At 36.9% G+C, this 11540-nt stretch overlaps 2 protein-coding genes across 2 annotated transcripts; both read right to left on the reverse strand.

Annotated features, from left to right (window-relative positions):
* Positions 1-504: 504 nt before the first annotated feature.
* Positions 505-2403, reverse strand: LOC130497508 (uncharacterized). Its single transcript, XM_056990367.1, has 3 exons — positions 2107-2403; positions 747-1501; positions 505-672 (listed from the first exon to the last, which is right to left on the reverse strand). Exon 2 carries the CDS (start codon positions 1490-1492, stop codon positions 989-991), a length of 504 nt encoding a protein of 167 aa, XP_056846347.1. The 5' UTR covers positions 1493-1501; positions 2107-2403; the 3' UTR covers positions 505-672; positions 747-988.
* A 5246-nt stretch (positions 2404-7649) lies between these two features.
* LOC108815724 (uncharacterized) lies at positions 7650-8297 on the reverse strand. Its single transcript, XM_018588235.1, has one exon. It carries the CDS (start codon positions 8295-8297, stop codon positions 7650-7652), a length of 648 nt encoding a protein of 215 aa, XP_018443737.1.
* Positions 8298-11540: the final 3243 nt, after the last annotated feature.

Consider the following 11540-nt stretch of genomic DNA (forward strand, 5'->3'; position numbering starts at 1 on the left):
AAGGCTTTGGCACCCTCTTCATCTTCTTCGGTGAATCTTCTTCAGCATCCTCATCCATTTTATCTGTAGGTTCTTTCTCCGAAGCTTTCTTCTCGGCAACTTCTTTTTCTGTAGCTTCCTTCTCCGCATCTTCTTTCTCAAACTTCTCTGCAGCTGCTTCCATCACTGGCTCGAGCCTGATCCTTCACAAATCCTCTCAGGCTCGTGTTCTTTCTTTCGGGCATTGACATTCATCTTGTACAGATCCTCCAAAGAATCTTTACTTGGTCATGGATAATAATCATGTTCCAACCGTCGACAATTGCGTCATCATCATCCCCATCATCTCCCAGCTCTAAGTCATCCCATGACCCATCATCAAAGATCTCAATCAATAGATCTGTCTCGCTTCCAATTGGTTTCAGAATATTAGAAATTTCCTGAAAAATAAACCAAAATATCAAACGTTAAGGTAAAAATATGAAGACTTAAAAATATCACAGAAATACACTTCAAGTGTATCACCTTTGTTTCTCCAAGCTTCGCATATATCTCTTCCAATGCATATCCTGACGTCCCATTCCCTAAGAACCTCGACTTGCACATTCTTGGACAGCTATCATCAATTTCTCTAATTTCAGCATCTTCTCTAAAATTTTTCTTCAGCACTTGGATACTTTCAAATGCCAATATCTGCAGACCATTTTAAACCAGCAAATTAGTAACAAATTATACATATTATATGGCATTCAGTTAACAATTATTACCTCCAGTGGAATGCTAAACCCAGGAAATGTCCAAGAAGCCTTTTCAACTGGGATCTTTCCTCGAAAATGCTTCACCATATGCTTTATCTCATTCAGGGAGTCGTCAAAGGTGAAACGCCCCCATGGAAACATGTGACACAACTGAAGATCATTAACCATTCGGAGAAGAAAATGGGATATAGGGGTTCCAGGCCTTGATCTTCCAAAAATGACTGTGGCCAAGAAGTAAAGTACTGCCATCCTCAACCGATCATAATATCATCATAATTCATCTTCTTTAGCTTCTTTAGGACGTCAGCCGGTGTCACTCTTAGTTCAGGAGGATCCTCACCTTTCTTCTTTGGTGGTTTCTGAAAGTACTTCTTAGCAAATCTCAAACTCCCCATGCTCTCATAGTTCTCTGGATATGTGTGGCAGTATAGTCCTGATAAGAGGCCATGTTCTTTGATAGAGTAACGAATGGGAATCCCATTTACCACAAACCAAGCCTGTCTCTTCTTGTCGACTTTTACAGTGCGAAGCAACAACATCCACAATCCCATGACCTTTCTCCTTGATGAGTACTCCATATGGAAAATATGCTTGAACTGTGGGTGCCCATAAAACCACATCTTCTCCCTTGCATCAAAGTCTTTAATCAACATGATGAAATCTTTTTGATAACACCTTGAGGAGAGCTTACAGGGCTTCCCATACTCGGCCGGTTGGAAGTAAAACAAGTCTGGTTTTATTGCTCCACCAGCCATCTCCTCACCCTGTACAAAAAATAAACATTAATACAAATGAAAAAATAATGAGTTGTACTAGTCATACAAGTTATAATGGTTAGTGCTAGTTGTACGAGTCACATAAGTTATACAAATCGAGTATTACGAGTTGTAGTTGTACTGATTAGTGCTAGTTGTACGAGTCACATAACTAATAAACAAGGATAAGCTCTATTGCAGTTGTAGTTGTACGAGTATTACGAGTTGTACACTTAAATCCGCTTTAGTTGTACGAGTTGTACAAGTAATACATAGAACATTTAATACAATTGAAAACCTAAATAGTTGTACTAGTAATACAAGTTATATTGGCTACCGAAGTGTTAGTTGTACGAGTAACATAAGTTATACATACACGAGTTATAGTAGTAATACACACAACAATTGTACAAGTTATACCATTTAGATATGTTCTAGTCCTACTTATAGCTCCTTGATGTTACACTTGAAGTAGTTATACAAGTAATACATAGCATAGTTGTACAAGTTGTACATTTTATAGTTGCATTAGTAATACTAGTTATACTTATTTCAGTTGTACTAGTTATATTCTTCTCTTAAGTACAACTGAATATACTAGAGAAACTATTTACCTCTACAGTATTATGTTCTTGAGATGTGAGAGCGTCACCATGATTCGACCCAATTTCCTCCGGATTTTCTCCTCGTTCAGAAGAAGGTGCTTCCCCTCTAGTGGAAGACCGGGAAGGAGGTGCAACGGGAGGGTCTTCTGTGTTCGCCGGTGGAGAAGCAGCCGGAGTAGGAGAAGCGGCCGGAGTAGGAGAAGCGACCGGAGTAGGGTTCGCCGGAGCAGGAGAAACGGTCGGAGTAGGGTTCGCCAGAGCAGGAGAAGCGGCCGAAGTAGGGTTGGCCGGAGCAGGAGAAGCGGCCGGATTCGTCGCAGATTTTTAGGGTAGGGTTTTTCCGCGGCCGTTTATTTGACGACCCACCGTCGCCTCCTCCGTGTTCCTCTACCGGAGATGGGCTAGTACGCTTCTTCTTCACCATTTCAGTGTTCTTCTTCGGCGGTGGAGGCTTTTTCTTTGGCGGTGGAGACTTCTTCTTCGCCGGTGGAGATTTCTTTCTCTTAGTTCCTCTAGGTGCCATTTCGTGACACAGAGATGGATAACTCGAGAAATCCGATCGAGAGAGACAAAATAGGGGATGATGACTGATCGATCGTGTATGTGTCGGGAGAAACTAGGGTGGTTGTGGGGTGATTTTGTCGATGGAGTTCAATTTGGGAATTTAGGTTTCTGGTTTTCGGTCGGGTCGGGTTTGGTTGAGAGTCGGGTAAAATAGTAATGGCACGGGACGTAAATAAGTAGATGTCTTCTGGTTTTTTGGTTTTTTACCTCTGTTTTGTATTTAAAATTTAAAGTAAAAATAATAAAAATTATGGGTGTGTCATTTAAGAATTTTTGAACCCCCTTTGGGTCACGAGAGAATTTGATCCTGGCTTTTAGGGACATTGTTCTCTTATAGGACACAACCCTTCTTTCTTATTCTCTTACAACCTATTTTATTCTCTATGACCCTCTTCAGTTGAAATATCTATTTTACCCTTAATCAATTCTTTTCTATTTCTTTTTCAGCAATTAATTAGGTTTTTTTTTTATTTTCTTTTATCAATTTCGATGGTTTCACGGCGTTAATAACACAGCGCCTCCGACATCATACATCGTCTCCTTCAATCCTCAGCCATGTGTGCGCTATGAAACTCAGACTAAGCTCTTAGTCTCCGCCGCAATCCTCTTCTTTGTTGCTATGATCCCAGACAGCATCAAAACGATGTAGAAACGGTGGTCGTCGTTATCTGACACAGATCCAATTCAGCAAGATCTCACTGGAATCCATGGTCATGGTCACGACAAGCTCACCGTCGTCGTCCAGAATCAAGCCTTGTCGTCGCAGCTCCCCTTTGCTCAGATTGAAATCTCGATCAAACACCAACAATGGCCATCTTTAGCTTATTTGCATCTCTGTGTCCCTCAAATTTCAGTTATTTTCAGTTTGGCTCCAAACTCTTGAATTTGTCAGAAACATCCTCTTGATTTTGCCTCAAGCTTCCAATTTTGCATTCCAGATCCTATCAAATACAAATGAACAAGTACATACAATGCATAACTAAATAACCTAAATGAATTAAACTACAATGCTAAAATTACAAAAAATCATGAGATATCAAAGTCCGATATCAAAACTCTTGCAACATGTAAATAACTGTTATTATTAGTACAACTTTATTATATAATAGACATGTAACAATGTTATAATTGATATAACTTTGTATTATATACAAGACATGTAATACGGGTGCAACTAATTCAACTACTTTATTATAAAAAAGTTAAAAATCCATTTTGTTTTTCATATGAAGAAAAACAATCAACCACACAAATTGATAGGTATTTATAATGGTCCCTTTTAACTATTTGAATTTTTCTAGTAACCTTTATGGTAAGTTAGTGACGCAAACTTAATAAATGTGAAATTTGACCTTTGATTTTCGCCCCAAACTTTTTAATAGTGCAATTCAGCTCCTAATGCACACAAATAAACACATATACATATGCAATCTAAACACTTAAATGCAACTCAAAGTACGAAAAAGATACTAAAGCCATTAAAAACACTAGATATCATCTACCTATATTTTAACATACACTAAATGTACTTTTAAAAATTAATGATTTCATAAAATGTGATATCATGTATGTAACCATATAGATGTGGTACAATTCAGGTATATTTACTTCTTATGTAACGTAACTAAGTTTTTCAATTTCACTATCATATTGTAATACTAGTACAACTAGTATAACTATTTTATATATACCAGACATAAAATACTGTTACAACTGGTACAATTTTTTCAATTTTTTTTTTTTTAAATTCCATTTGGCTTTTCATATGAAATTAACTGCAGACTAGACAAGTTAAAAGGTCCTTAGAATGGTCCATGCTAATTATTTGAAGTTTAACCAATAATTTTCCATAATTATTACACAATCACATAAATTTCCATGATCTACCTTATACTTTAAAGGTTTGTTTACTTGTTTGTTCACTATATTTTTGGAAAACATGCACCGGATATATTTTAACAAAGTTAATGATTCCATAGTATGTAATTCTAGGTATGTAAATATATACAAATCGTACAACTAATGTATATTTATTTACTTTTTGGTACAACTACATATTTTAAATTCTCGACCAAAATACAACTATGTACAAACCTGTACAACCCAAAACTCGGTACAACTATGTATACGATTGTACAACTAAAATACTGGTAAACTACATGTTAATAAATTTATCCTGTTCTAACTGTTTACCACGTTTAAATGCGCACCGCATTTGAAAACATGATAGTTGTACCTTCTTTCGTATATAATGGTCCATTCAATTTATTTGAAGTCTTACCAAAAAAAATTTGTAATAATTATACAATCACATAAGTTTCCATGATCTACCTTATACTTTAAAGATTTGTTTACTATTTTGTTCGCAATATTTTTGAAAAACATAAACCAAATATGTTTTAACAAAATTAATGATTACATTGTATATGCGCATATGCACCTAAATAAATGAGAGTTATACAACTACGGTATAAATATTTAGTATGTGGTACAACTAAAATTTTCAAATTTTCAACGAAAATACAACTATGTATAAACTTGTACAACTTAGAACTTGGTACAACTATGTGTACGATTGTACAACTAGAATACTTGTACAACTACATGTTATTTAATTTATCATGTTTTTGTTGTTTACCACGTTTTAAATGTGCTGCACGTTCTAAACATGATAATTGTACATTCCTTTCTCTAGTTGTACCAGTTGTACATATCAGAATAATTTTGCCATAATTAACCTGGTTGTACTAGTTATACCGATAACCTATCACAATTAAACAAATTGAAAACGACCATGACAAACACAAGCATCAACCTCCACGGCCTCCTTATCAGCATCAACCTCTATCATATGCTCATGATCATTCTCGCCATCCTTCTTGAACTCATTCTCGCCATCCTTAGGCTATTTATCTCATTCTTTCTCAGGTTCTTTCATTTAGTTATACCAATGTTACCCGTCAGAATAATTTTACCATAGTTAATATGGTTGTATTAGTTATACCAAAAACCTGTCAAGATCAAACAAGTTGAACAACACTACAAGATTATCATAGTTAATCTGGTTGTATTAGTTACTGCATGTATATATTCGTATCCGATCTTTATGTAATATTATAGATGAAAAAATGACATTGAAATTAAATGGAAAGTATATACTGTATAAAAATTAAAATTATTATCATTCACAAAATATGGAAAATTTTAATTACCATAGTTATAGAGAATATTCTATTTTTGGTTTAAATTAAATGGCAATGGAAAAACTTGAAAATGTTAAATGTACTTTTACTACAACTTTTTTTTAGCTCCGCAATTATTTTCTTTGGCATTGGGAGCAAAATCAAAATAGATTACTACCCAATACTAAAACAACACAACTCAAGTTCTAGAACAATTAAGTTAGTAATACTACTACCATATCTAAACCAGTTGTACCACTTAGATAATTGTTATCGTAGTTTAACCACAAAACATTAATGCTTATGCACCATTTTCGAACTCGTGATGATTTTTACAGACATTTTATTCTTCTAAATCTTCATCTAATGTATTTTTTTTCTAGCTTTGCATCCACCGTTTTCAGCTTCGGAAGAAAAAAGATGAAGATGCATTTTTTATGGAAATAGTACAACTAGTATAACTAGTACAACTTGTAAACAAATCATTATTCAAATAAAATATTATTGAAAATGAATATTCATATATTTTGACACATGCAAACGGGAAATGTTAGATCAACATGTCTCATTGGTTTTATATCATCCACTTTTCTAGCATCATTCATATGCTCAAATACAAACCAAATATTACCATATTAATTACAAAGTTGTACTAGTTATATGCCTTTTAGTTGTACCAGTTGTACTTGTTATACTCAGTGTATTAGTACTATTATATTTATTTTAGTTGTACTAGTTATACTAGATCGAGTTGCACTAGTTGTACCAGTTCGAGTTGTATTAGTTGTACTAGTTAGAGTTGTACAAGTTGTACTAGTAATTTTCTGCGTTTTTCTTTGTCAAGAATCTCGTATGAAAAAATGAAATTCGACTTTAGATAAGATATAATTGGTTAGATATGATTATGGGTTCGCCGATATGGGATAAGAAAAAGAGTATTAGTGAATATTTGAAGGTAATTTTTGATTTTGCTTAAAAGTGAAAGAAACATCCATAAGAAAAGAAAAAAAGGTAGAAGAAGAAGGAAAAAAACTAGGGTTAATAATTGGGTCGGGTCAGATTAATGGTCGGGTCTGGATCGGGTTATAGGTTGGGTTTGGATATGAGTGGCACAGATCCGTAAATATATTAAAGTCTTTTGGTTTTTTGGTTTTTTTGGATACTTTTTGAATTAAATTTAAATAAAAAATAAAAACAAAATAAAAAGGGGTTACTAGAGAATTTTGGATATCCATGTGTGTCATCCTAGAATTTGATCCGGCTTTTAGGCTCTGAATAACTTAAAGAGGAAAAAACATATAAATAAAGATATGAGGGTGCAGAAAGGAGAATGGATCTTGGGCAAGGGGGGTCAAAGTAGAGGATCTAGACCAACTGAGCAATTGTTACTCAAATATTTAGACTTAAAATTTTAGATTTTAATATTTGACTGGGGTCAGCTTGACCCCCCTAGTTGCCATGTAGCTCCGCCTCTGTTCATCGGTGTGCCGAAATAAAATCACATCGAAAAAAGGTTACACTTTTTCCAAAAATACAAGTAACAAGCAATTGCCTTCAGGGCTTAACTTCGTTGCATGTTGTCTTCTTGTGACCTTCCTTAAAACAATTGGAGCACTTGTTCGGCTTATTCTTTTTACTCGCCCCCTGCTGTAAACAATAAAGTATAAATAATTGGAACATTAACTATGGGTAACTGAAATATTAGCTAAAGGTGAACTTAGCAGTCTTACAGGAACCTCTCCGGCTGATAGTTTACGTTTGATTCCTGGCCTTCCCTTTGTTCTTTTGGTCGTTGGTGGATAAAGATCAACCTTTAGTATTTCTGCTGGCACTTGAACATCTTTTCGATCCGGAAACCGGAAGTATGATACCCCTAACTGTTTCAGCCCATGTTTCTTTGACACGGTGTTTGCAAACAAACATGTTGTACTGCATATTACGGACAGAAGCAGCAGCAATGGCATGTCGGCATGGAAAACCAAGCTTTTGGAACTCGAGGCAAGTGCAAGTTCGTTTATCCAGATCAACCGTGAAACCAAATCCAGTTGGCTTGTGCGTAACTTCGAATACCCAAGTGGAACATGGCAAAACTAGAAGGCACGTTGACAGCACTAGCTGTTCAACCAGTATTTTCTCAATGTGATCTGGAACATTTCCCTTCATCTTACTGATCTCGCCGCGTCTGCTCTCATACCATGTACACAGCTTCTGCCGAATAAACTTTAGCAATGCCATTATAGGACTATCACGAGCCGGCAGAAGAGCTTTATTCAATGATTCAGCAGCGTTAGAAGTCATCACGTTGAATCTCTCCCCTTCGAAATGTGAACGTGTCCAAAGCTTCTTCTCGATTTTTTCCAAATAATGCCAGCATCTCCAATCCGTGAGTTTAATGAGGTCCATTATGTCGTTAAAATCTGAAACTTTGAATGCTTCCCCTGCTCTCCCAACCATAGCCTTCTGTTACTTCCCCTTGTACTTTTCCTGCACGTTCCGCTGAAGGTGTACGAGACAAATACCATGGTGTGCACGAGGGTACCATTTCTCTTTCACTGCAAAAAGGGCTGCGCATCTATCTGATATGATACATAATCACAACCATCCTCAACAATAGTAGATAACCTCTCGAAAAACCATGCCCAAGATTCAGTGTTCTCGATTTCCATTACTGCGAAAGCAATCGGGAATACACGGCTGTTAGCATCTTGTCCGCTGGTACTTAGCAAAAAACCTTTGTACTTCCCAAACAAGTGGGTGCCGTCCACCACTAGGACCTTCCGCAGGTGCTTCCACCCATCGATGCATGCTTTCAGGGACATGAATGCATACTTGAACCTTGTTTTTCCTTCTTTATCGATTTCCGTTTTAATATCGATGACTGTTCCAGGATTTGCAAGCTTCAGTACAAGCTAGATGAGTTTGGTTGCTAAGCTAGGATAAGGCATAATGAACTTCTGTGATTAGGATGTTTAGATATGAATTGCAAACCCATAGAGTGATGACTTCAAAATTTTGAATCTTTGAGTTCCTACTGTTTTCAAACCTTTTCCAAAGACTACTGTTTTTGCTTGAGGACAAGCAAAGGAGTAAGTCTGGGGGAGTTGATATACCATGGATTTTACCCGTTTTTAACCATGGTATACTAGTGTTTTATTATATATTTAATCTGTTTTCTAGCCTGTTAGGTATGTTTTCAGGTTCAGGAGCGTTTCGTGATAAAGTGATGTTTTCGGAGCATTTTGGAGTACAAAAGATGATACACCCGAGTTGACCATTCAAGACCAAGTTGGAAGTCAACATTGCGATTATAATCGATCGATACTCATCCAGAGTTGTCGATCGATGTAGCTGAGAAGATCCGCGTACTAGAAGATTATAATAGATCGATACACATCTAGTGTTGTCGATCGATATCGAGGACGAAATGGTTTAGCCGGCTACTTCACCAAGACTTCACCAAATTACGAGATTGCCCCTGACGAGTTTTTAACCTAATGGAAATGCTTAAATATTCCTGCTAAGTGTTTTTGACGGCAAGCTTTGACAAGTCTAAGCAAGCAACAAGTCTTGAGAGGCAAAGCAGAGAGTGTGAGAGAAAGACTAGAGTTTTATATGTTTTGAGAGATTGGAGAGATCATTGAGAGATTTGTGATTGAAATCCATTTGTTTTTTATTCCCTATCTATGCAATTCTTTTATCTATCTTATATTATGAATTGCTTAGCTATGTCTGAGTAGTCTCCTTGTTAGATCTAGGGTTTAAATAGGTTTGTGGGATTAGCCCCAAACTTTAATTGCTAAGTTGTGATATTCATCAAATAGATTGCACCCTAAGCTTGTTCTAGAGTAGCTAACTAGAACATAGATCACTAGGATCTTTGATATCTTGAATTATCTGTTTGAACTAGTTGTCTCCTTAGAGAAGAGCTAACCGTCCTCCTTGAGACCTAGTGTTCATTATTGGCTCGTGCCTAGGCATATCTAGAAGTCGTGGATCGATATCCCGACAGGTGAATCGATCGGCGCTGCGAAAGGTGTACCGCTCGATATCTCTAAAGGATATCGATCGACTATTTTTCTGGTCAACAGACGACAATTGAGGCCAGAGATCTAGATTATTTAACTAGTGAGACATCACTGAGAGTTAAGCGGCTGAGTTCTTTAGTATCATGCAAGCAACTTGTTAGGCATTTTATAGATATTATAATCTCCATTCCTGAATAAAAGCCCTAAGTCTAGCACTCTTCATTATCATTTAAACTACCATCATATTGTTAGTTAGAGCAACTACCTTACTCATTTTAGGAATTGTCATTTTACATTTCATCACTAAAACCAACTTCACTTAGGATTGATTAATTGATTAGATTTAGTTGGTTCCCTAGCTCCTCGTGATTCGATCCCTAGTACTACAGAACCTCTTATTTGAGAGAGTAAGCTCTATAGGGTAATTTGAGTAGTATCAAGCATCTACATCATTATATCCATAAATTTCTGGTACTTGTATCCCTTTCATGAATCCTTCTCCACCCTGAACTTGTCTAGTTGCGGTGACAGGAGGATCAACATCGTCCTCATCTTCGATCTCACGGTTCTGCGTGTTATTTTGATTTGGGGGATTGTTTTGTTGAATTGGGGGAGTTTGCAAAAATACATCACCACTTTCAACTGGTTATGTTGCTTGATTCTGCGAAGACCCAATGTCTGGAGAAGTAACACTCACATTTTCTCCTGATTTTGAGGGTGATTGTTGTGGTCACGAAATCCATGGTTCGACCAGAGTCTCAACAAACCTTCCAAACCGGCCACTTTGGAGATACCAGCGACATAGGTCCAGTCCCAGGCAAATATCTCAACAACCAGAAGGTCGTTTGTCATGAATCCAATTTTGCTAGAAGCCCAACTCATCAAGGATTCACTGAGACTTGGAATTACAAGAAAATCTTCACAGAGGAAGAAGTTATGAATTTTACAAACCGGAGGTTCTCCAGCCAGTCCATCTGCGAGCACCAGACTTTAGAAGATGATTTCAGCCCGACCATGGAGCGTCCCTTTCCAGAATCAATCATGGGCTTCAAGAGGGATTTATTAGCTATCCAGAGAGTCCAAAATCAGGCGAATTGGTCAAGTGAACACCAAGATACAATCAATTTCCCAAAACCGGCCAAACCGACATCAATTTGGAAAAGTTGCCAACCAATTTGATTTGGTCCGACCCAAACCTATTTGTGGAAACCAGGAGATACTCTAAGCCAACCAGAAGACATCCAAGACTCTATACCATGCACCAGCAGCCAGAGGATCAGGAGAATTCTCATGCAATCACACTTACCATATTTGGAGCAAACCGACATTAATGTCCAACAGCTCTTTTCTGCTCAAACCAGGAACGTGATCAGCTCCTATCCAGCCATAAAGAAGATTCCCAGGATGATTTCCTATCCTCTCAAACCATCCAGATTCAATAAGAAGAAAGATCTCCATTTATGGCCAAGCAAATCACCTCCAACAGCCATATTCCCTCCTAGATCAGCTCCATTGAAGACCAAACTTTATTTTCAAGTTATTAGCTTTCCTTTTATTGTTTGTGACCGTTTGGTCTTGTCCAGAGTCCTCTTAGTCGAGCCTATAAAGCTCAAAGTCGTTTGTCCATTGTAAAATACCCCATCTTTGAAAGTAATATGAATTATTCAGTTTT

This window comes from Raphanus sativus, chromosome 7 (genome assembly GCF_000801105.2).
Source record: "Raphanus sativus cultivar WK10039 chromosome 7, ASM80110v3, whole genome shotgun sequence".
NCBI lineage: Eukaryota > Viridiplantae > Streptophyta > Magnoliopsida > Brassicales > Brassicaceae > Raphanus > Raphanus sativus.

What these genes read in the sequence shown, in the direction of transcription:
- LOC108815724 (XM_018588235.1), bottom strand. Translation starts at nt 8,297, where the DNA reads ATGGTTGGGAGAGCAGGGGAAGCATTCAAAGTTTCAGATTTTAACGAC.
- LOC130497508 (XM_056990367.1), bottom strand. Translation starts at nt 1,492, where the DNA reads ATGGCTGGTGGAGCAATAAAACCAGACTTGTTTTACTTCCAACCGGCC.